Here is a 27,802-nt window from a genome sequence, read left to right on the forward strand (position 1 = left end):
GGAGAGAGAGAGATACTGAGAAGTTGAGTGGTTGAATGTAAAGTATACAGAATCTATGCAAATATGTTAATCAGGTAATTAGCAAGGTGGGACAATGATGAAGAGGTAATAACATTATATGTAAATATATGTGTATTTGAGCATGCGTTTTTACCATGTGTGTATGCAACACTTCTATATATCTGTGTATCTGTATGAGTTTTTATTATGATAATGTTTCTGAAAGAGAGAACATTAGAAAAGTAGAATATTAGCAAAGGACAGTGGCAGGTGAGAATTGTTGACAGGTAGGCTGACAAAATACTAAGATGCTGACAGATTTTATCAAATGATAAGAAGGAATTTACCAGGACCAGGACATTTTCAGTGTAATTTTATGTTCCTTCCTACTGGTCTCTCTTCACAATAGTTACTGTTAAAACTATATTTCTTCTAACTCGTTCACATAGCTTTAAATCAATCTGTTATGAAAGTCTTGTAATTAATGTTCTAAAATGCATTATTACCTGGAATTAATACTCATTAATTAAAGACGTCAACTTTCAAGTGACAAAGACAAATTCCTATAAAATCGGAAGAAAAAATTATTCCTGAATATTTCCAAGCATTTAAGAGCAGAAAGATAAGTTTATTTTATTAATTAATATTTTGCGTTATTTTCTGATTTTCTGATAAAAAAAAAAGATCCTTGTGAACGTGCCGTATCCTTTCGGATAATACTGGCAAGTTTTGTGTTTGTTTTCCATAATGGAGAGTATGGAGCAAGATAGTCTTGATATAAACAAGTCAATGGACAGCCTTTCAGAAGTGGACCCTTCAGTTATCTGTTCAACGAATCTCGAAAGTGGAGTTGATCCTGAAAATATTGGTGTTTCTAGAAAGAACGAAAAGGAAGAAGAGAATTTAAAACAAAAAGGCCAGGGAAATGAGGAAAAAATAGATGAGAGTGACATCAATAAAAGCGAACTGGCCAAAGATGGTGATATTGGTCAAAGTGCTGAATATAAGAAGAGTGGGAACCAGTCTCCATGTGAGACTGAAGCCAGTGGTGAAATTACAAAAGTACAATCAGTTGATGATCTATCTTCAAATACTGCAGTAGCCATTGACTCATCAGAGGTAAAATGTGTGGAGGCAGGTGAGGAGGAAAAGAAAGAAAAAGAGGACGAGGTGGAGAAAGAAACAGAGGGCAAGGAGGAGAAGGAAGAGGAGAGAAATGAGAAGAAAATTGAGGAGAGTGGGAAAGGTGAGAAAATGGAAGAAGTGACAGTAGCAGAGGCGAATGAGGAAGGGAGGGATAATCTGAGTGGTGAGCAAGTGACAGAAGACAGACATCTGTCAGAGGATTCAGTAGAAGCAAAGACCAAAGATAAAGACATCAGCTCTCAACTAGCCGCAGAGCAGTCACCACTGGGCCAACCTGCCACTGTTGATTTTGTTACACTTGAAGATGCTCCACGACTGGAAAAACCAATAACATCTATAAAAGAGATGGAGGTAAGTCCTTACTGCAGTAACAAGCTAGAAAAAAAAATGCTTAAGTATGTGGTTCATAGACCTGCTAGTAATAACAACCAAATTTCCTTCAATTTGTGTCCTATTACAAAAAAGGATGGCATATTCAATGTCCGTAACAACTCTTTAACACACATGTAAGGGAAACGAGAACATATTTGATATCAATAACATGTATGAGAGAGACACTAAACAATACAATAACTTAGATATGTAGTCAAATGTCCTACTTGAAATAACAACCAAATTCCCCTCAATTTGCATCCTTTTATTTAGGATCTGTAACAACTTTAAAACATCTGTAACAACTTTAAAACGCACATGTAAGGGAAACATAAGAACATATTTAATATCAATAACATGTATATATGAGAAACATTAAAAGATACAAAAACTTTGATATGTAGGCATCTGGCCTGCTAGAAATAACAACAAAATCTTCCTAAAAATCATACCAAAATGAATATGTTGGTTAATTTAATTTTAAATAACAATGTATTTGACCGGCAAAAGAGAAAGAAAGAGTGAAAACATGATCGTATCTGGAATGCCTTTCATCATAATTCTTCTAGGTCATAACTAACCAAGGGCTAAATTGACAACATAGACATTGAACATTTGTATATTCATTAAATTGATATATAGGTATCTTTTCCAGTTTATTTTATTTCTTTATGTCTATTATGTTACATGATACACTACATACATCTATAGAGTTGGCAAGCTTTGGTATTTCCTACATGTGTGGGATTTCCCAAATATCTGGGATTTCCTTTGGTTTTTCTGTGAATTTGTAAGTCAGGCATATATAAAATGTAATTGCTTAAAATAACAGCTACAATCCTTCAAATATTTTATCCTACCTTCTCGAAAACAGATATGCAATAAGGCAGGTTGTTCATGGCTGGAAGGCATCAAGTCGTAAGTCTATCCAAACAGCTTATTTGAGATGATCCAACAGACAGACACACATGTACACATACATATGTACATACACACATATATATGCATATACATAGCTAAACATTCAGGTGACTTCTGTGTATCTTTATATGTATTCAAGTATTTCTTAATGTATATGTTTTTATGTATGTGTGTGTGTGTGTGTTTGCATCCATATGTCTATGTATCCAAGCATATCTATAAATGTATATATATATATATATATATATCTGTGTGTGTGTGTGTGTGAGTGTGTATATATATATGTAACGTATGTATATATGTATATGTATGTACATATGTTACATGCATGTACGTATGCATATATATATGTATGTATATTATATATATGTGTATGTATGTATATATATATATATATATATATATATATATATATATATATGTATGTATCTATATATGTATGTATCTATATATGTATGTATATTATATATATGTGTATGTATGTATATATATATATATATATATATATATATATGTATGTCCGGCATTCACAATGATTGATTGCTAGCCACTTTTATTTTCTCTCTATGTTTATTTCTGTGTTCATTTCTGAAGAAGAGCGTAGGCTCGAAATATAAGACACTTTCTCACTTCCTGAGCATTAAACTAAGTTGCTCACAAGGTATTGAAATCTTATATGTATACCATTCTGCCTAATAATGGATCTACAAATGCAATATCCCTGCATATCTCACATCTATTTTCATTCCTCCACTTCACTCTCTATTTCATATCTTATCTAAATTAACTATTGCTTAACCATTCTATCACACCGTCTCTGATGAAGGGATATAATAAATATCCTGGAAACAGCTGTAAGACCATCCATTTATAAATGTTCTAAAATCTTCACAGCCATGGTTTTTATCTCATTCTGAAAAAAAAAATTCATATATACATACATACATACATACATAAATATACATCTGCATGTATGTATGGCCCAGTGGTTAGGGCAGCGGACTCGCGGTCATAGGATCGCGGTTTCGATCCTCAGACCAGGCGTTGTGAGTGTTTAGTGAGAACACATAATGCTCCACAAGGCTCCAGCAGGGGGTGGTGGAGAACCCTGCTGCATTTTTTCACCACAACTTTCTCTCATTCTTTCTTCCTGTTTCTGTTGCACCTGTATTTCAAGGGGCCAGCCTTGTCACATTCTGTGTCACGCTGAGTCTCCCTGAAAACTACATTAAGGGTACACGTTCTGTGGAGTGCTCAGCCACTTGCATGTTAATTTCACGAGCAAGCTGTTCCATTGATCGGATCAACTGGAAAGCTTGTTGTCGCAACTGACGGAGTGCCACAATTATATATATATATATATATATATATTAATCAAAGTGTACCATATGATATATCCATTATGGCAGATCTTACCAATTGCTTTTGCTCTAGGGATTCAACGGAGTGTTAGATAACAGTCTGATTATGTAACCCTATACTCATCAGAGGTAGCATTATGGAATGAAATATAGCAACTGCTTTCTATTGTTTGAGGTGAATAGACACATCCGGTTTGTGGTTGCCATGGAAAAGAGAATGAATCAATCAAGCAGGGGATTGAGTTAAGAGTCCTACCCCTTTATACAACCACAAACTGCATGTGTCTATTCACCTCCAACAATAGAGAGTAGTCACTGTATTTCATTCCATAACGGCTACCTCTGATGGGTGCAGGGTTATGTAGTTGGACTGTAACCTAACACTTTGTTGAATCCCTAGCACGAAACTGATTGGCAAGAACGGCCAGAATGGATATATAATACTGAACACTTCAATTAATATATCCACTCTACTGAGAGATATATGATTGCCTTTTTTCCCTGACTTATGGATTCTTAGACGACTTACAAATACATGCACAAACATATATATGTTCAGCAAAAGAGACCAAAAGAATAAGTATTAGGCTTAGAAAGATATAAGTACTGGGGTACATTCATTCAACTAAAAATTCTTCAAGCAGAGCCCCAGCATGGCTGCAGACTAATAACTGAAACAAGTAAAAGGTATTCCCTCTCTCTCTTTCGGAGAGGCACTGAGCAGCTATACGCACACATACACACACGGCAGTACCTCCACCTACCGAATTCAATCACAAAGCTCCGGTCGGCTCGGGGCTATAGTGGAAGACACCTACCCAAAATGCCACGCAGTGGGACTGAACCCGAAACCATGTGCGAATATACATACTCATGCGCACACACACACATACATACATATATATGCATGCATGTATGTATATATGTATATGAATGTATGTACATGTATATAATAAAAGATTATCAAAGAATGGAGTTAGCAAATTGCATATATTGCTTAGTTGACAATTCTTTCATTGATTTCAATTAAACCAATCTTGTGTCGTGTTGTTCCCAAGTCAACAATTACAGTTTCATCTACATGCAGTGTGCAGTCTTTCCATGTCATATGGTGGTTAGGGAGCTTGCTTCCTAGCTACATGGTTTCGGGTTCAGTCCCACTGCGTGGCACTTTGGGTAGGTGTCTTCCACTATAGCCCCGAGCCGACCGGAGCTTTGTGATTGAATTCGGTAGGTGGAAGTTACTGCCGTGTGTGTACGTGTGTGTATAGCTGCACAGTGCCTCTCCGAAAGCGAGAGAGGGATATATATATATATATATATATATATATATATATATATATATATATATATATATATATACACGATATAATATAATACACATAGATATATTATTTATTGATATATAAGGGTAAAATCCAAGTGTAGGAAGTTTGTAAGCTTCAGGCAATCTATAGTAGGTAAAGGAAACAAAGAGTGGACTGTGTACATTCAGGAACAATAACAATTTATTGGTGTCAAAGATTACACACTTTTACCATGTTGAAGTCACAAGGAAATTTGATAAACTGAAAATTTCTTTATAGCTCACAGTTAGCAACTAGAGTTGCTATGAATACAAATAAAAATCCAAAATGAAGGAGTGGAATAGGTAAAATCCAAGCTACATATGTTTCCTAGTTAACTGAACCTTGATGTAATAATAACTCAGTGGTTGCTCAGCTAGCTACTCATCAGGCCAAGGATACCTTAATCTTATAAAGGTTACATTGTCATTTAGGAATCCCAAGTCAACTCACTGTATATGTGATTTGAAATGTGTGATAAAGCTGGAGAAACAAACACATGTAAACTGGATATTCTCATTTTCTATATATAATATATATAATATATATACTCTTTTACTTGTTTCAGTCATTTGACTGTGGCCATGCTGGAGCACCGCCTTTTTCAGTCGAGCAAATCGACTTCAGGACTTATTCTTTGTAAGCCTAGTACTTATTCTATCAGTCTCTTTTGCCAAAACGCTAAGTTATGGGGATGTAAACACACCAGCATAGGTTGTAAAGCGATGCTGGGGGGACAAACACAGACACACAAACATATACACACACATATACATACATACATACATACATACATACATACATACATACATACATACATGTGTGTGTGTATGTATGTATGTGTATGTGTATATGTTTGTGTGTCTGTGTTATATATATATATACACACATATATACAACGAGCTTCTTTCAGTTTCCGTCTACCAAATCCACTCACAAGGCTTTGGTCGGCCCGAGGCTATAGTAGAAGACACTTTCCCAAGGTGCCATGCAGTGGGACTGAACCCAGAACCATGTGGTTGATAAGCAAGCTACTTACCACACAGCCACTCCTGCGCCTATATGTATATATATATATAATACTAGCAGCTAAGCGTGGTTTCACCTGGTCAGTTTGGATGATGTGGCTGTAAAACCTGCTCTGTGTAAGCATTCGACTTGTTTGAGCATGCTTACATTTAAAAACAATTTTAGAATGACTTTTTTCTGTCAAAACGCTAAAAATAACTGACCAACAAAAAAACAAGATTCAACCAAATCAAAAAATAAACCCAAACACTAAGCAAACAAAGATGAACCATTTCACTTCCATTGTGCATGCCCATGCACATGGATACACAAACACATACACACACATTCACATACCCCCCTTTTACATACACACACTTATATGATGGTAATGTTTTGTTTACAACTGTTATATCATATGATGTCTACACTTGAAAAATACTAATATACATACAAAATTTTGCACATGTACACATACACACTTGCATGATAGGCTTGTTTTAGTTTCTCTCTTCCAAATCCACTCACAAGGCTTTGGTCAACCTGGAGCTATAGCAGAATTAGCTAAAGTGCCATGCAAGCTGACATTAAATGATGATAATAATTGTGTTTGTGTGTGTGTGTACATATTATCAACAGCAGCAACATTTTAGCGCCCACTTTTCCAGGATTTCACGAGTCAGAGAGAATGTATTGAGGAGGATTTTCTACAGCCAAATATCTGTTTCATAGTCAACCTCTAACTTGTTTTAGGTGTAGGAGTGGCTGTGTGGTAAGTAGCTTGCTTACGGACCACATGGTTCCGGGTTCAGTCCCACTGCATGGCACCTTGGGCAAGTGTCTTCTACTATAGCCTTGGACCGACCAAAGCCTTTTGAGTGGATTTGGTAGACGGAAACTGAAAGAAACCCATCGTATATATGTATATATATGTATGTGTGTGTATGTGTTTGTGTGTCTGTGTTTATTCCCCCAACATCGTTTGACAACCGATGCTGGTGTGTTTACACCCCTGTAACTTAGCGGTTTGGCAAAAAGGACCAATAGACTAAGTACTAGGCTTACAAAGAATAAATCCTGGGGTCGATTTGCTCGACTAAAAAAGGCGGTGCTCCAGCATGGCCACAGTCAAATAACTGAAACAAGTAAAAGAGTAAAGAGTATGATAATATTTGTTTGGACTAAATTTGAGTTTGCAAGAAAGGAAAAGAGAACATAACATCCCATCCAAGAATAAAAGTATTTCAAAAGGTCAACTAGATTGTGGCTGGGCAGTTAGAGTTTACTTAAAGTAGCCACCCTCAGCTTCCACCACAGCCTCAAAATGGCTCCTGGTCCTGGCACATGCATTCCTCTTGATTTCTGCAGCTGTGCTTTCTTGTTGTTGCAGGCAGAGCAGTTGGTGTCTTTCTCAACTGTACTTCACACATAGTAATCAGGAATTTCAAAGGCCAGAAATTAGAGCGGGTGAAGTTGTAGAAATTCTCCAACAACACTTCTCACTCTTTCTGGAGGTGTGGCAAAGAGCCAAATCCTACTGCTATACATATGGCCTCCCAATAGCAACCCTTTCCAGCCAGGATTTAACCACAGTCTCCAGGAGCTTCACATAACCATCTTAATTGAGCCTAAGGCCCTGTTAAAAAATGTGGGGATGAGATCTGGTGCATGAACACAGTTAGAACGCCTGCTGTATCCCTTCCTGCTGGTGAGTGACTTTGTAATCTGCTCAGAGCACTGGGTAGTAGTCATGATGTCCGCATTTTGATACCTGGTGTGAATCATTACACTTCAAGTAACTCTTTTCCAGTATTCAGATGGCTTCTAGTCCCCCATGTTAGCTAACTTTTTCTCAACTACAAATTTAATCTTTATGCTCTCCAATGCCATTGATTGTTCACCAATATATGAAGCTGTTTCTAAAAAAGAGACATAAAAAGGAAAATCATCAAATTCAGCCTGAACATCCTCTGTGTGTGTGTGTGTGTGTGTGTGTATGTGTATGTGTGTGTGTGAGATCAAGCAGAAAGCAGGCATTGTATTCAATGCTTCATGTTCTATAAAGCATTAAATATCATATCTGTTTTCTGCTTAATTATTGTTATTTGTATTACTAAGCTCATATTCCACACACTAGCCTATTCTGAGGGTGATACCCCACATTGTACTACACTGAAATCTGGAATACATGTGCAACCCTCTACTGAGCTTGATCTTTGGTTAGGTAACAAGCTTCACAATGGCCTTTATATATATATATATATATATACACAATCATATAAACATATATATATGAATATCTCCAATGTTTAATGAATGCATTGACCTACAGATCCATGCTTAATATGAATAGTATATTTCATTATTTAATTGTGTATAGCATGCGCCAGACAAAATGGTTAGCGGCATTTCATCAATCTCTATGTTCTGAGTTCAAATTCCACCAAGGTTGATTTTGCCTTTTGGGGTCAAGCACTGGAGTCGATATAATCGACTGTCTTCCTCCCACAATCTCAGGCCTTGTGCCTATAGTAGAAAGGACTGTTTCATTGTGTAAATAACATATTAAGTAAACATTCAGGATTCAGTGAAAGTTAAAATAGTTTTATTTTGTTTGAAATTATTATATTGTAATGCATCATTGGCTTTATGTGTCCCACATAAGGTCTTGATAGTGCTGTTTTAGTACTTCAGATGACAGCATGATGAGAGCAACCTCATTGCATTCAGGTGCACTGAAATGACATGCTTACTCTTCAGATAGTCTCTTGTGTTTATCAATGACAACTTGAAACTCCAAAGTGGATGCAGACTCTAAGGCAGTGTTACTCAAACTTTTTATGCCAAATTGCAATATTGCCCAACTATTGGCCAAAGAATGATCCATCGATCACCCACCTGTGTAAAAAATCCTGACGTAATCGACTGCATCGACCTCAAACAGATTGCTATACCAGTTTGGAATATTCAGCGTAATAACATCTTGAAATCACTCCAACATGTCATTGTGCAATGATTGTGAATAGTTGTGATAGGTAGTTAAATCCTCATCAACCAATTAATCTTTCAAAGAATCGAGTTGTGGAAATTGATGGAGTTGACATTTTGAAATGTTAGTTTTATACAGCATCTATTTTGAAATGAAGGTAGTCAAATGATTTACAATCAACAAGAGTTTTTCTGTTTCCTTGCAATAACTTATTACTTATTCAAATCATTTAATTTTGTGAATATATTACAAAGAAAAAGATGTCGCAGCTTGCAGCCATCAATGAAGCGGTACGATTATATGAAACAGTTCAACAAAGTGTAAAACAACAGTTTCCTTTTGACTGCCACCACACTTCTACATGCGGGACATCATACGATTATGCCAAAAAAAAAAAAAAATTGTGGTGGAGTGTGATTTAAGGCTGCTATTTTTAGCACATATGACAACCATCTCAATGACTGTGTGAGAAAACTATTCAATTGATAAACAAGCCTGCTTATTTAATACAAGAGACATCTTATGCGAGTAGTCAAATCGATAAAAGTGCATCCTTATTCTAGGCATGCCTAGATATAAGTAAATGCAGAATTAATTTCTAAAAATTCTTCGTCACCCACAAAATGTTCACATCGCCCATCATTTTCTAGAAATTCACCGATTGCCCACCAGCGCTGGGCAATATTACCCACTTTGGGAAGCTATGCTCTAAAGCATACTTGAAACTCCTAACTTAGGTGTTCTTTGCATGGACCATATTTTGAAGTTTAAGAATCAAGTCAAACCTTGTATCTGAGGAGATGGTGTTTCTATTGTGAGCCCCTCACCTCAAGTCATCAAGAAAGTACAGCTGCAGAAATCAAGGCTGTTCTTTGGGAAGGGGCAGAAGTGAACCAATCTCTTGGTAAAATTGTTCTTATACTCTAACACAGTGGTTCTCAACTGGGAATCATATGGTCCCTGAGGTCCATATACGATTTTTGGAGGTACATGCAATAGAATAGTAAATTGGGGATCCACAATAGTATTTTAAGGGCTCCTGAGAATAATTAGGTTTCTCTCTCTAACATTTTACATAGTTCAACCTACACAAGCTAATGTGTGTAAAACAAAATAGGAATTTTGAAAGAAGTTTCTATAAAACTAGTTTTTGAACATTGGATGGTTATGGGGGTCCACCAGAATAAAATAATAATCAAAGGGATCCATCATCATCATCATCGTTTAATGTCCGTTTTCCATGCTAGCATGGGTTGGACAGTTCGACCGGGATCTGGGAAGCCAGGAGGCTGCACCAGGCTCCAGTCTGATCTGGCAGTGTTTCTACAGCTGGATGCCCTTGAGAACTCCTGCTCTGACATTTGGTAATTCTCTTCTTTTGATGATGTTGGCTGCAAAGAAAGTCATTTGGAAAATTGAGTTATATATTTTGATGTTCTTCAAAATGTGCATGATTTCCCAGTATCAGCTTTATGAAGCTATTGCCATGGCTCTAGTGGATCAGCAAGGATCTTTAGATGAATCTTTTCATTATAATGACATATTTCATTTGTCTTGTTTCTATTTCTTGGTAAAGCACATGTCACAAATTTTGAACATGATAGCAATTGAAACTATTGTTTTAGATGTATAGTCATGCCCATGATCTATCCTCTATTTTATCTTACACTTTGTTTTCTGCTTTGCCTAGCACTGTTCAAGAGTTTCTTGGGGTCTATGTAGAGCCTGTCTGGCAGCATTCTGTTGAAGGCAAATCTGTTGTTTATCAGTTGTTTCCCATTATCTATAGATATGTTTCTTTATTGGCCACACAGGGCTGGACACAGATGGGACAAATTACAAAGTAGAGCTTTTCTTTTTGGGGAGATAAAAAAAGTGGGGTAGGTTTTCAATCAAAAGGGATTGTAAAAAGGAAGAAAAAAAAGAAAAAAAAACGATCAATAGGGGTCGTGTATCACAGAAATGTCACGATGTAAAGTGTAAAGGGGGAAGCAGATAAGATTTATCCATGGAAAGAAAAGCCTACGGAAAAGACCACGGTAACCTCGGTCAATAATGTCATATGTTAACACACAGCATGTGTCAGTTTCCACTGTTAGTCTCAAGTTTTCTGTGAGCTTCATTCCTAGCAGCTTTAGCTTGCAGATTTTGTTGATGCTATTAATTTGCTGTTGCTGCCCTGAGCACTCTTGTGTTTGGCAGCATAAAATGTAAGTGGAGCACATGATCATTGATGTTGTAAATGTAGAGGTAATGGCTCCTTGAACTTATTCCAGCCTGTTTGAATTCTGGCTACTATGCTTTTGAAACACATACCTCACTGCTGTCAATTACTTCGAGATAGTTATCTGGGTATCTGAAAGAATTTATCTCTTGAGCACCCTTAGTACTTATTTCCCCAATGTACCTGTTGCTTATGTAACCTACAATCTCTGTTAGCCTTTCTATGACCCCACTACATCTTTTCTGTCTGTTGCTTTCTGGGTCCATCTTATGGAATGTCTACTGACTCCTTTTCTACAAATGGAACACAGCCATTTCCTTGATGCTATAAGGGTCATTCCTAAAACTTTAGTCTACATTAAGTTTACTTTTAAACCTTTCATTCCAGGCTTTACTTCCAAGCCTTGAATTTTTGTTTCAAGTTTTCTTCAGATTCTGTAATAAAGTCATCAGTATACAGAAATCCCCAATGGCAACCACTCTCAAATTCCTATCACTTGTAAACTATGATAAACAAAAGCAGACTGAAATCTGAGCATTGATGAATCCCTACCTGCACACTGAATTCATCACTCAAGATACCTCTGCCTCTCATCTTGCTGACTGAACCTCTGTACATGGTTTGTACAGACCTCACAGGCCATTCCTCTACTCCTAACTTCCTTAGTGACAACTAGATAACAGCGCCAGGGACTCAATCAAAGGCCTTTCCAGATTGATGGGTGCTAGATGTAGGGGTTTACTCCTAGTTATGTACTTCTCTTGCGATTATTTAATTAGGAATATGGCATCAGTGGTGCCTTTTCTTGAGATATAGTTGAACTACATCTCATTCAGGCTTTGATGGTTACATAAAGTGTCATTTTGCAACAGCACTTTGTGTAACCTTCATAACCCGGTCTAGCAGTTTAACGCTTCTGTAATTACCTCTCTCTAGTGCATTTCCTTTCCCCTTGTAGCAGTTTGCAGTGGTACCACAGTGCCAGTATAGATTAAGGTACCTTCCTGTATTAAAAGGGTAAAGACCCCATTTAGTCATGAATAACCATGGAATTGCACCTAGAAAGTTCCCCTCCAAGGTACAAATATGGGCAAGGTTGTTTATGGAAGACCAGCAGTTGCCAAAGCATACCAGCCTTCCCTCTCCATCCCACCAATGTTATCTGAGGGAAAGGCAAAGGCCAATATAGCTTGGCACCAGTGATGTCACAAGTCATTTCTACTGCTGAGTGAACTGGAGTAGCATGAAATAAAGTGTCTTGCTCAAGAACATAACACACAGCCCGGTCCTGGATTCGAGCTCACTACTTTATGATTGTGAGCCTGATGTTCTAACCACCAACCCATATACCTTCCTGTATTACTTGATTCATTATTCAAGTGACTCTCTTGTACCATACTTTGCTAGATATTCTAAGTATCTTAGTGACTCTCCTAGTTGTTCAGCTACTCTCCTTGCTTCTGTTTCCTCTCATTGTGCCACCTACCATACTGTTATCAGTTTGGATGGCTGGTCTCTCTTCCCATGCATTCTCCACATTTGGCAGCTTACTATAGTAAAATTTTCTTATCAACATCAGTAAGTGCACGTGTGTCACTATCATCTTGTACACATTTCTCCCTAACAACCTCTAAATTTTCTCTAGTGTGCACAGGCATGGCTGTGTGCTAAGAAGTTTGCTTCCCAACCACATAGTTCAGAGTTCAATCCCACTGCATGGCACCTTGGGCAAGTATCTTCTACTGTAGTCTCAGGCTGTTCAAAGCCTTGTGAGAGGATTTAGTAGACAGAAACTGAAAGTAGCCAGTCATATATATATATATATATATATATATGTATGTATGTATGTACGTACGTACGTATGTATGTATGTACGTATGTATGTATGTACGTATGTATGTATATATGTATGTATGTACGTATGTATGTATATATGTATGTATGTATGCATATATATATATATATATATATATATATATACATGTGTGTGTTTATCTTTGTGTCTGTGTTTGTCCTCCACCAGTGTTGGTGTGTTTACATCTCTGTGATTTGGGAGTTTGGGAAAAGAGATCGATAGAATAATTACCAGGCTTAAAAAGAATAAGTGTGTGGGTTGATTCATTCACTTAAAACTCAAGGTGATGCCCCAGCATGGCCACAGTCTAATGACTGAAACAAATAAAAGATAAAAAGTATAGTTCACTATCTAGCAATGTGGACGTACATCATGCTTCTAATTTTCATGTCACAAACTCCTTTTCTGCTTCCCCATTTTGCTATATATATATATATATATATATATATATATATATATATATATACATATACATATATATATATATATAATGGTGGAGGTGTGTGGCTTAGTGGTTAGGGTGTTGGTCTCATGGTTGTAAGATTGTGGTTTCATTTCCTGGACCAGGCAATGCATTGTGTTCTTGAGCAAGACACTTTATTTCATGTTACTCCAGTTCACTCAGCTGGTAAGAATGTGTAATCCTGAGATGGACAGATGTCCTGCCCAGGTGGGAAATATATATGCCCTGAAACCAGGAAACCAGCTCTTATGAATCAACATATGTCACACTGGTGAGACCCATATTGGAGTACGGGATTCAAGCCTCTTCTCCTTATCTCCTCAAAGACATACAGCATCTCGAAAGAGTCCAGAAGCTGGCTACCCGCATGGTTCTTGGTCTCAGGCATTTGTCTTATGAAGAAAGGCTGAAGACACTTGACCTTTATTCTCTAGAAAAACGACAACGCCGTGGTGATCTCATTCTTGCTCACAACATCATAAGCGGAAAGTGTAACCTCTCAAAAGAGCTGTTCTTCACTCCTGCTCCAGAGCGTCGGCTGCGGGGCCACTCTGAAAAGCTCTATCTGCAAGATTTCATCTCAATTGAAGGAGAGGGGCTTTCTCTGTCTGGGTTGCGAATCCGTGGAATAAGCTGCCGGACGAGATAGTGAAGATGCCAACGACCGCTTTGTTCAAAGTCTCCCTTGACCACAAGTGGCCTGAACTCTTTACATGAACACCACCCTGTACATAACTCCATGTCCCCCTACATGGCCTTGCTTTTTGCTTTTTGAGCCAAAAAATTAACTTAACTAACTAACTAACATAACTCAAGAAGGAATCCTTACCCAAAACTTTATTATATATATACTTGATGTTTAGTTTCTCTTTTTCAGTTACTTGATATTATTGTCTGCTGCTCCTTCTCTTCAATTCTTTCCAAGCCTAACACTGTCTACAGTATTGTTCCACCACCACATCACGTTGCATTTGGCTGTGACCTTGTATCAGCAACAGGTTTTGTCTGTAGCCTTCAGCAAATCATCTTATGAAATCTGCCAATTTTGCTCTAAGGTGTGCATACATATATGCATATATATATATATATATATATATATATATATATATACACATAGGTTTTTACTAAAGTGTGCATATTAAAACACATACATTCTCTCACTTTGTTAATCTCTCTCTCTCTCTTTCACACATATGTAGTTGTACAAGTCTAGATTTGTTTGCATTTATTATAATAATACTCACCTATTTATATACACACACAATATAAACCATTCACTTATGCACAAATATAATATATATATATGTGTGTGTATGTGTGCATGTATATCATCATCATTTAAGATTGGAAATGTAGGATGCCATGTGTATGATGGTGACTCATTTATTTATAGCCATTATGTGATGTCAAGATAAGGAGAGACTAACATTCTCTCTCACATGCACACACATATATCACAGTATTGACAAAGCCATCAGATGCTATTGTACACTACTGGTCACAATGCGGTTCCAATTCTGTCTTGATTGCATCATTCTTTTCCATCTCGACCCAAAACACTCAACTAAATTGTTTTCTCATTGTCAGGGAAGCTTTCCAAGTGGCCTTTTCCGATCTCTTGGATACCACTTGGCAAATGTGTGGTTCCACCTGTTATCAATGTGAGCCTTGCAACATGTCCAGCCCTGTGGAACTTGTACTTTTGGTATTCTGTGATCATGTCATTCACTCTGCTCTGTTCTCAAATTATCTCATTTTGAATGTCGTTGTGTAGTGATAAACCTAGCATGGATCATTCCATGGCTCTTTGTGTTGTAGCCAATTGATGTTCCATCTTCTTTGTAGTAGCTCATGTCTCACTTGCATACCAGAGCACAGGTAGGATGGTGGCATTGAAGCATCTGGCGTCATGGTGATGTTTGTCTTTGTTTTGAATACATCCTTTATTGAGGTAAACACTTTCCACCCTGCCTTTATTCTCTTTGAGATTTCAGCATCCATATCTTAGTGCATATTCATTGTGTGCCCTAAGTAAACAACATACTCCTTTACCTCCTCAAGTCCATTGCTTTCCCCTCTATTTGGCCTTTATATATATATATATATATATATATATATGCATATAGATATATTAATCGAAGCGTACAATATTATATATCCATTACGGCCAGTCTTACCAATTGGTTTCACACTAGGGGTTCAACAGAGTATTAGGTAATAGTCTGATTATGTAACCCTGTGCTCCTCAGTAGCCATTATGGAGTGAAATACACACACACATGTACACACAATCGGCTTCTTTCAGTTTCCATGCCTCAAACCCACTTGTAGCATGAGGTTACTGTAAAAGGGATTGCCCAAGCCACACTGTAGCACTGAACCCAAAACCATGTAGTTGGGAAACAAATTTCTTAACCAGACAGCAATGCCTGTATCTATAACAGAATTTTCTTTTTTTTTCCACTATTTGAACTATATTACTTTTTACCAAATTAGAAGTCCTTATTTATTTAACACTCCTCTACTTTTAATCATACTAAAATCCTTTATATTTAAAGAAAGGTATATCCTCATTTTCTCTCTGATCATATACTGTCAATCTCAATGAGATTTGAAACCAGAACTAGACATAGTAACACATTCTGTGCAGATGTTTCAGTCATTTCCACGATTTTATTCTCTCCAGATAAATATTATCCTGAACTACTAATTTTCCATTTAAAACCAAACCCTACTAAACAACAAATGTCTCCCTAAAAAAAAATTATTAATAATAAGATTAAGAATTATATATTATAATCTCTTTATGACAGATTGTATCGTATAATTATAAGGTGAATATATTAGCATTTGACAGCTAAATAAGCAGCTGTTTAGATAGCCTACGTATATTTAACAAAAGTAGTAAAAAAAAAGCCTTGTGCTTGCTATAGTTTCAGGGGAAACAAAAATAAACTGAAACAATAGTCAGTTGACAGTCACATGGTAAACTGTATCATTCTTTTCTGCTTTCATATTTGCTTGAGTTTCACACTAAAATTTAATCATGAGTAATCTGTTGATTATATATATGTGCATGTGTGCATGCATACGTGCGTGCGTGTGTATGTGTGTGTTTGTGTGTGTGTGAATGAACAAGAGAGAATGTTTGAATTCCTCAAATAATTTTTCATTTTCTTTTTACAGTGTAAAAACTGGTTTATGTAATCTGTATATTTTATTATTTTCATGGCTTATTATTAGCAGGCGTAGGTGTGGATGTGTGGTAAGAAGTTTACTTCCCAACCACGCAGTTCTGGGTTCAGTCTCACTGTATGGCACCTTGGACAAGTACCTTCTGCTATAACTTCGAAGACCGAAGTCTTATGAATGGATTTGGCAGACAGAAACTGAAAGAAGCCTGTCATGTGTGTGCGTGTGTGCCTCCTTATCCTCACATTGCATCAAAGTTGTAAAATGATTGTCACTGTCATATAAGCAGTGTCATTTGTTTCCAATATTCTGTGAAAACATGTTTGGCCATGGTGAAATATTACTTTTTAAATAATGGAAGGTTGGCAACAGCAAGGGCATCCAGCCATAGAAAATCTACCTCAGCAAATTCTCTCTGACCCAGGCAAACATAGAAAAGTGAACATTAAAATGATAATAATGATGATGATATTATATTTGTTATATTTAATACTAAATACTAAGTTAGGAAGTGTATACTGGATATATTTCAATCTAGGTCAACTGAAGGATCAAATTATGCCATGTCTTTTACCTCAATCTGAGATGTTCTGAACTCCTGTATTTTGAGCCACCAATTCAACGACCTAATTCATATCACTTCCTGGAACTTATTTTTGACATATTAATAGCATAAGGAACATATATTGTTAATATTTTTTTATACTAATATGCACCTCATCTCCTCTTACTGATCTGCCAAACCCATTTCTAGCCTCAAATTGCCCCTGATCCCATTACATATTTATGTTAAAGTGTTCATAAGGCAGTAAGCTGGCAGAATTGTTAGTGTGCTGGCCAAAATGCTTACGGCCATTTTGTCCATGTTTACTTTCTGAGTTCAGATTTTACTGAGTTTGACTTTGCTTTTCATCCTTTTGGGGGTCAATAAATTAAGTACCAGTAAAACGCTGAGGTTGATATAATCAACTACTCCCCTCCTATCAAATTTCAGGCTTTATACATTTAGTAGGAAGGATTATTATTATTAAAAGCAGCGAGCTGGCAGAATTGCTAGCATGCAAGCATCTTGTCCATCTTTATGTTCTGAGTTCAAATTCTGCTGGACAACTTTACCTTTCATCCTTTCAGGGTTGATAGATTAAGTACCAGTTGAGCATTGGGGTCAGTGTAATTGACTTACCTCTTCCCCAGGGTCGACTTTGCCTTTCATCCTTTCAGGGTTGATAAATTAAGTACCAGTGAAATACTGGGATCAATGTAATCAACTTACTCCCTCCCCTAAAAATGCTTGGGGAAGGGCAAGAAACTAGGTGCCCAGTGCCAATTTGTGTTTGCTGTGTCTTGATGCCAACTAAATATATCATTTAGTTATTGACATCAAGTTATAGCAATATACAGGCCCCAGTGCATTGCCTTGTCCAGGGACCTTTAATACTGTTATGATGGCACTATAGATGTGTTTATATTTCCGAGAAAACATTAATTTCAATGATAAATTCAATTACTGCTCCTTCAAATTTTTATCTCTAACTCCAAGTTGTTTAGAAACTGATTCAACTGGGTTTTTTTAAAGTTACGAACAGAGTTATTAAGCAACCATTCTGTTTTAATGTCAAATTTTACACCAAGGTGATATCCTGACATATTCATTTAAATCAATATTAAAAGACAAAAAGGCGGTGAGCTGGCAGAATTGTTAGCATGCTGGGCAAAATGCTTACTGGCATTTCATCCAGATTTATGTTCTGAGTTCAAATTGCACTGTGGTTTACACCACCTTTTGTTCTTTCAGGGTCAATGTAACTGACTTCTCCCCTTCCTCTAACTTGTTGGTCTTGTGCCAAAATTTTAAGCTAATGTTAACAGACACAAAATATTGGCAAAATGGATTTCTTCAGAAGTGAATAAAGACAAGACCCACATTCAGAATCATACACAACCAATGAAGTCATCAATTTTACATTGAAGATGTGTACTTTCACCAAGTTATCGTCTTGCCAGCCATTCCTCTCTTATGATATGATTTTTAACTATGGCATTTTAAACCGCTAAACTACACATTAAGCTTAATCTGTTAACTTAAAATGTAATGACTTCTGTATCCTTGCTTGTCTATTTAGCAGTCAATATTTACAAGTCTTAAGTTGGTAAGCTGGCAGATTTGTTGCCAGACTTAGTGGCATTTCATCTGTCTTTATGATCTTGGTCCAAATTCAGCCGAGGTTGACGTTGCCTTTCATCCTTTTTGGGGTAAATAAGTACCAGTTGAACACTTGGGTCAAGGTAATTGACTTATGCCCTCCCCCAAATTGCTGGCCTTGTGCCAAAATTTGAAATCAATATCTACTAGTCTTTATTAGTCCATGTAGCAGTCTCCATATTGTGATATATATTCACAGCTATTTACCCAAGCAGCCAACCAACATCAAACACCAGGCTTACTTAATCAGTGCAGTTCTACTTTTAGGAAATCTTAAAATTAACCCTTTGAACTTGTAACACTGTTGCACTGCTCTACTGGTAGAGTGCATGGTCAAATAAGGTTCAGGAGGTCAGGGCTCAAAGGGTTAAGTGTTGTTTCCATATCAAGTCTTGACAGTAATGTAAAGACATTATTTCATGTATTTCATGACAAACAGTTGACATTATTTTCACTAAATTATTAGTCTCATATTAAATAAAGACTCAATTTTTACTATTATATATCTTTCTTTATCCTGTCTCTTTACTAATGGTGAGATAGGCTCTGATTCTTTAGCTTCTTGTGTGAATTTCAATTTGATTTGTTCTCAATATTTCTCTTAAGTAATATGTCTCAAAGAGATAAGAAGAGAGAAAAGATAAAGAAAGAGAGCAGTTCTATTCCCAGCAAACTCTATAGTCTTTCTCTTTCTACAGATGTCTGTTCTAATCTACTGAAGTATACAATAGTGTGTTCCATTGCAAAAAGGCAACCTCTCTCTTTTTTAGAGATTAATTACGTTATTCACTATGTTCTTTTCTGTTTTTTTTTTTATTTTCCTTCCATTTTTTTTTTGGTAAAATGGTTTGACGTCATTTGAAGGAATTTGATTGCTATTTTTAGTAAGTTGATTAACTGCATATGGCTCCCTCTTGACTGGTTTCATTTATTATTGCTTTCATTAGCAAAATACTATATTGTTTCATGTTAATTAATGGTTCTTCAGTTCAGTACTCTTTTGTCTACAACAAAACCTTCACCACATAGAAAATATCATTAGTTTAGTCAATTTTCCAGCATAAAACTTACTTTGAGACAATAATCATCATCATCAACACTTATAGAAAACTCTTCAAATAAAAACAATCTAGAAATTTAGTTATTCATATCATGATTGACTGACAGTTTTTTTTCCTGAAAACTTTTCTGAATGTGGATTAGAAAAGCAAAGAGTTAAACTTTTTGTTTCCATATTTTTGTTGAAATACTTTTATATTAATTAATTTTGACAATAGTGATGAGTTTAGTAAAATAACTTTGTCATTATTAATCCTTTCATTACCAACCCAGCTGAAACTGGCTCTGGCTCTGAATACAAATGTCTTGTTTTCATAAGTTTTGAATTAAAATCTTCCACCAAACCTTAGTTACAATTTATGTTCCTAACACTAGCTTAATGATAACCAAATTATTTTACTAAATTTTTTTGTTATATTTAAAGTAATTGAAAGAAATACAGAGCATCTCAAAATAAATGCAGTAATGAAAGGGTTAAGCTGATGTTTGGAACATAAGTTAAAATGTTTGTACCATAGAATCAAGGGTAAGATGAAGCAGTTTGGTATCAAAAAGGTAAATTGACATGAGGAATAATACTGTAAATAGCAGTTGACTCTATTGTTTTAATCCTTTGGGAAGGTGGAAAACCTTATCAGAAGTTCCAAGGCTTCTATTAAAATTAAAAGAAAGATCCTTAATGAGTAGATCCTGCCAGTGATGATTTATGGTTGTGAAACATGGCTCTCAACACTACGATCATGAATGCCCTTGTAGTAGCCCAACAGAAAATTGAACAAATCTTGCTTGGCATCACACTGCGGAACAAGAAAACCAATTCCTAGATTTTACAGCACACAAGTGTCAATGATATCATAAGGAACTACCAGAGGAACAAATATAAATGAGCTGGCCACATTGTGCAATTGAAGGACTACAGATGGACAATTAAGGTGATCGAATGAACACCAAGGTATTGGACAAGATGAAGAGGTCACCTAAAGACAAGATGGTATGATGATCTCACCCACTACCTGGCACTTACATGGCTATGACTGGCCAAAATCAGACAGCAGTGCAAGGAACCCAAGGAGAGGTTCCTCCTCCAGGAGTGATGAAGCCGTGGAAGAAGAAGCCTTATGATACCAACTCACTTGAGATCAACCTTAGTTTTATGATATAAATTTCCTATTTTAAACAGATTTAAATTTAAACCTTTCATCAAAACTTTGTGTTGATTTATGTTCCAAATCCAAGATTAATAATATTTTTACTTCTTATTTCAATAAGAAGTAATGTTTACCACCACATCATTATGACTGTTCCATTGGACTCAACGTTACTATTGTTTTTAACCTCAGAAAGTACCTTCCCTAGCTAGTTATTGATGCAATCTGCACCTGATAGATATTGTGAGCAAGGGAGCAAACCCCTACCATCTCTCAGCAGATGACACCGTATGGTCTGGTGATCTTATCATCTGCTGGAAAATGGTAGGGGTTCACTCCCCTGCTTGCAATATATATCAGGTGCAGATTGCTTCAATGACCAGCTGGAGGAGGCTCCTCCTGATGTTAGAATGGTAGTAATGTTAAGTCCTATGGATCAGCCATATTACTGTGGTGATAACCATTACTTCACAGTATAGTTATTACTTTCATTTCTCATAGAGATTTTCTAACTAGCTTCTTTGCTTATTTTATTAAATTTTTCATTACTTCCAAAAATAATTAAAACAAAGGCAGTGTATTTCAACAGAATTATGGTAACTAAAGGCTTAAAGTACGGATGACCACCAAATGTATTTTATAAACATAAAATTAAAGCTGTATAGATATAGCAATAACTAAGCATTAGATAATATTGTGATAGTCAGTAGGGTCATAGATGACTATTTACACATTTAAAATAATGTTTATGAAAGAATTGAGAAACAGTGAGGGCTTTCAGTCTTATATAAATATCAACTCTAGAGGAATGAATTTCTTTAGATATTGTTTTCTGTATTTATAATACTTATAGAAATAAAGATTCTATATAAAAAGATGTAGAGTAGGAAGTCAAACCAGCCAACATGAAACTTAGTTTCAATACTACATTAAGATGTATATTTTGATCAACAATTATTTCACACCCATTTTTTTTTTATGATAACATGAAGAGGTGATTTGGAAATTTTAATAATTAATCATAAGAAATATTTCTTTGCTGGATTGCTTTTTGATTACTAACTATAGGGAAGAAGCACTACATATTCTCTGCTTGACAAACTAAGACAAGAAGAGTCAAGTAACAAACACAATGACTTGAGTAAATACTTCAACATTTGACCATGTTATCAGCATTTGAACTTCATCACCTTACAACGATTCAAGTCTATAATATGACTTAAAATACCTTGTGTATTTTCCAGCATACAATTTGATATACTACATCATGTAAAACTGTTGCGTAAACATTTAACTCTTTTCTTAATATATTTCTGTTCAAATGCATTGTTTTTTTTCAATTGATTTTAAAAATAATGAAGAATTTAGTAAACTAACTTTGTAATTATCAATTAACATGTACATCAATTTAAAATAGGAACTTGTTACATAGAGCTAGCAGTGGTCTCAGGTGGGTTGGTATCAAATGTTAGTCAAGGACAGCTGTTGCTGTTTTAAGGCCCTGATCAGTCCTGGTCCAGCAGGCCTACAATTAAAGATGTTTAACTTCTCTTTTATGCAAACAATGCACCCAGGACTACATAATCCAATGTGTCCTTCTTTTTGACTTTTATGGGTGGAGGTGATCTGAGGAAGATTTAGTTGCTGTTTCTAGTAGTTGAGAAGCTGTATAGAGTTCTTTGTTCTTGAGTTTTCTCATAATTCACACTCAATATAAAAACATTTTTTGGTTTAATTTTGACAATAACATAATATTAAGATTTTAGTTGCATGCATGTACATGTGCACACATGCATGCACACACACACACACACACACACACACACACACACACACACACACAATCAATTTTAGCCAATGCAGTGTATTTTGGAACTGGTTTTTAATTTTCAGTATTTCAACCAACACTCCTTTTAAGAATTCATTTTTATACATTTTTTACAATGCTTCTAAAATATTTTACAAGTGTTGTATGTATGTATGTATGTATGTATGTATGTATGTATGTATGTATGTATGTATGTATGTATGTATGTATGTATGTATGTATGTATGTATGTATGTATGCATGCATGCATGTATGTATGCATGTATGCATGCATGCATGCATGTATTATGTATGTATTTGAAAATGCAGTTTAATTATTTTGTTATAAACAGGGTCTTTTCGAAAACTCCTATTCTGTTTAGTATTATGTTTAGTAAAGATGTAATTACAGAACACACCACTCTGCCAATGCACTTAGTAACACTGGCCAAGGCTGATCTAAATCACTCCATCACTAATGAGAAGACACTAGGACAACATCTGTGTAGCTGGCAGGTACCACATCTGTCTGGATACTTACTGTATGCAACAAACCATGTTTGTCTTTTTGTTACAGTAGTCATTGCTTACAAATGAAACATGCATTCATCAGGCTTATGCAAGCCTTGGCTCTATGTGTTACAGTACATGTGTAAGGACTAGGAACCTCTGATCATATTCTCTCTGTTTCTGACAAGAAACAAAGCAATACAAATTTTGAGCAAAATTAAACATATAAGCAAGCAACTAGATGAATGGTTGGATTTTTAACTCTGCATGCATTAAAAAAAATTTACTACCGGTACATGCCACCAAAATTCCACTAAAAATTGCTGTATCCAAACACTTAGACATTGGTATAAAACCATACTACAGAAGAACACGTATCACCATTTAATTTTCAGTCAATTTAATTTTTTTGAGTTATTTCCCTTGCTCTTCTTCACAAAAATTGTTGTTTATGTTCATTTTTTTTTCTTCTCATTTTGAGTTGAATTTCCATTGATTAAAGATTATTTTTGACTCACAACAGTATTTTAGCTGTGTGATAAAGAAGCTTGCTTTGCAATCATGTGGTTTTAAGTTCAGTTCCATTGCACAGTAACTTAGGCCAGTTTCTTCTTCTGCAGCCTTGGGCTGACCAATGCCTTGTGGGTGAATTTGGTAGACAGAAACATAAGGTGTAGACAACTACCATACACACACACACACACAAATATATGCATATATATATATATATATATATATATATATATATATATATTATATATATATATATATATATATAATATATATATATATATAGAGAGAGAGAGAGAGGCAGTTGTGATGTGAAGGAGGAAAAGAAAGAAGCAGAGAGAGAAATATGCTAGTCTTACCTGTCCATCTGGAAGGGTCACTCATAACATCTGCCACTGTACCGTCTATCTATGTGGAAGGGGTCGCTCACAACGTCCACGTGCTCTGTCTGCTGCCGTACCATCGAACAGGTCTGCTCTCATACGTTGTCCACTTCCAACTGACTGCTCTGCCTCGCCAACCCCACATGCCTACCACAGCCTTTCTGGTGGGACCCACAGGCCCCACTTCCGACAAGACATGCATACTCCCTCACTTCTGATCCTTCCCTACAACACAGCCTGGCTCATAACACCAGATGCCATCCCTGATCTGAAGATCATTCAACTAACCTCCCCACACCCTCTCCTCAACCCTGACCACACACTTTAACTTGTCTTGTAATCAGCCAACCAGTGAGAAGGGCATCGCTCCCTCTGCAACTGCCGTGGGACTTCAGGACTGGCCTCAGTCCCTGGCATGTTGCTGCCAGCTTCATCCTCTTGTCCATTACTATTAGCTCCATCCTCTGATGCATTGATGATCCTGCACACATCCAAAGCATGATGTGGCATGCCATCTACAGACACACATGCCTACCACAGCCTTGTGCCGGTGGCACATAAAAGCACCCACAACACACTCAGAGTGGTTGGCGTTAGGAAGGGCATCCAGCTGTAGAAACTCTGCCAGATCAGATTGGAGCCTGGTGCAGCCATCTGGTTTGCCAGACCTCAGTCAAATCGTCCAACCCATGCTAGCATGAAAAGCGGATGTTAAACAATGACGATGATGATGATGATGATGATGATATGTGTATGTGTGTGTGTGTCTGTATGTATATATTATAGTCTAATTATGTGTAGAGCACTCCGTTGGTTTTCAGTTAATGATATACATTAATACCGTCAAATGCCTGCACCATTTGCACTTTAATATGAAAGCTTTTAACAGAATAACTCCAACTTAACCCAAATTGCAGTTTCCTTCTCTACTGCCACAAAGTGAATGCCTTTGCATGTTGTGTTCATTTATCACTGTACTGAACCAAGTTATGATAGACTAATCATGCTGAAATTATTTCATGACTTTTACCTGAAAAGCCTGTTTGGTGAGGACTTGATATTGCTCTACACCTTTATGAAGGCAAACATTGCCATTTTGCTAAGTCATGCATAGTATGTTCTAAATTGCTAATGCATACAACTTAGTCTGTTATTCCTGATTAATAAATACCTGTGGTTTTTCCTGAATGGAAGTACACAGCTCCAAATAAATAGAGAGCCACTTTTATAAGCCAATATTTAAATGAATCTCCATTAGATTTAATGGTCAGTATTCAGTTGTTTAATCAACTAAACCTCTTACTCATTGAATTAGCATGTAAATGACTGAGTATTCCACAGTCATGTGTCCCCTCAATAATCCTCAAACACAATTAAGGTGATACAGCATATGTCAAGGCCAATCAGATGGATTGTACCTACTGATACAATCCATCTGATTGGTTTCTGTGCAATTTTTATCTACTTGGTTTCACTCTGAGAACCTAGGATGAGCTTCTTTCAGATTCCATCTACCAAATCCAATAAAAAGGCTTTGGTTGGTGTGATGCTATAATAGAAGACTCTTGCCCAAGATGCCAGGCTGTGGCTAATAATAAAATTCATAACAACTTTATAAACTCTCCTTTTTTGGTCCAATTTTAACTTAAATAATTTAGAATATTTTCAGAGTGTTTATCCATAAATCGGATCAACTTACAGAATTAAGCTGTTAAAAATTTATTCTTATTCAAACATATGACAACTGTAATCTTTGCCTGTGGTTGTTACATGTATGTATTGTTTTATCTGAATGAATGTGATTATAGTTGCATTTCTGTATGTGTGTGGTCTACATAAAAATGTATGCATAAACATGTGCGCGCGCACACACACACACACACACACACACGCACGCGCACACGCACACATATTACACACATATGCGTGTTTGCGTGTCTGCATGCACACTTGCTCACACATAGTGTCATTGTGGTTTTCCAGTATATGGCAGACGTGTGGTTTAATTCCCAGAGGTGATTGTATCTACATCTGTCTTATAGCATCATTTAAATTTGAGTAGTTTCTTAAAATGACATCTTATCAAATTTCTCAGTGCTTCAAATGACAATGGATACAGTGTGGACTATGGATACTGCAGTATACTGTATGCTAAAGTAGCATCCGGTAATCCCAGTATCAATTTCCAATGATTGGCTTGAATATATTTAATAAAGAACAGAATAGTATAATATTACAAATAACACTTGGCTTTAACCATTTCTAGTAGAATTTGATAAGGATGAACTTTATATTGCTGAATTTTTTTTTATATCAACTTGAAAGAATCAATGTGATAATTCCTTGAAACCTTACATTCAAAATACTTCTTAAAGTTGGTCGATATAATACGGTAATTTTGGCATGAAATCCTAAACAGTCTTGTATCATGCTTTTTTTGCTTTCAGGAATCTAATATTGATCCTAAATTTTCTGAAATTGAAACAGGGGTAAGTAACTTGAGTGTAGTAGTGAAGTATATGTAGCATTAGTCAATATAGTCTTTGAACACAAGCTTTAATCTGTTACATGTTCAAATTCTATTGCTGCCTTTCACACAAGCTTTCTCCCTCTGTTTTGAACACTTCAGCACATTTAGTACACCTCAATTAGTCATATGATATAATTTTTAAAATCCTTTTGTTATCAAATTTCTGCTAAAATATATTGCCTTTGTTCCAATTAATTATGAAAATAACAAAGAATTGAATAAAATAATCTTGTCATTTTTATAAAGTGTTTGAAGCATAAATCTAAATGGAATTTAAATGAAAAGTTTTAATTTGGATCACTTAAAAACAGTAAATCCATATGATGGAACCAAAGGCAATCTCAGATGGATTTGTATCAAAAGGGTTAGTTTGAGTAAAATAGGATTGTCTATGATTCACAACCTATTCAATGTAACAGCTTAATATTCTTCTACACTCTTGCTACAGAAGTTACATGTTTTAAGACCTAAATACAAGCCTCCATGATTATAAAAATAAGGGAGTGGCTGCAGTTACAACTAACAGTGAAAGTTTCACTAACTATCTCTATACCAGACGTCTGGGATAGAGAACTGATTACCACTACTCTGGACAACAACATTCATTCCTTATCAAACTTATAGAGAAAAAGGATTGGATGGATACAATGTCACTGATAGCATTAAATCTGAGGAGGATATATCCAACAGTGCACATAGTCTATAATGCTCTCTATAATGTACAATACTTTAAACCTGTCTTTAAATTGCTAAACACTCCTTTGGCTTCTTCAGA

At 36.0% G+C, this 27,802-nt stretch overlaps 1 protein-coding gene across 1 annotated transcript; it reads left to right on the forward strand.

The window, feature by feature from the left end:
• LOC118764668 (cilia- and flagella-associated protein 251-like) lies at nucleotides 1-27,604 on the forward strand. Its single transcript, XM_036505669.1, has 3 exons — nucleotides 1-1,497; nucleotides 26,945-26,986; nucleotides 27,584-27,604. The coding sequence occupies exons 1-3, from the start codon at nucleotides 748-750 to the stop codon at nucleotides 27,602-27,604; spliced, it is 813 nt and encodes a 270-aa protein (XP_036361562.1). The 5' UTR covers nucleotides 1-747.
• The last annotated feature ends 198 nt before the right edge of the window (nucleotides 27,605-27,802 follow it).

This window comes from Octopus sinensis, linkage group LG9 (genome assembly GCF_006345805.1).
Source record: "Octopus sinensis linkage group LG9, ASM634580v1, whole genome shotgun sequence".
Taxonomy (NCBI): domain Eukaryota; kingdom Metazoa; phylum Mollusca; class Cephalopoda; order Octopoda; family Octopodidae; genus Octopus; species Octopus sinensis.

Excerpts from the sequence above, each read along its gene's own strand:
- LOC118764668 (XM_036505669.1), top strand. The coding sequence starts at position 748 with ATGGAGAGTATGGAGCAAGATAGTCTTGATATAAACAAGTCAATGGAC. Across the intron at positions 1,498-26,944 it reads CATCTATAAAAGAGATGGAG|GAATCTAATATTGATCCTAA; the intron begins GTAAGTCCTTAC and ends TTTTGCTTTCAG. Across the intron at positions 26,987-27,583 it reads TTTCTGAAATTGAAACAGGG|ACGTCTGGGATAGAGAACTG; the intron begins GTAAGTAACTTG and ends TCTCTATACCAG.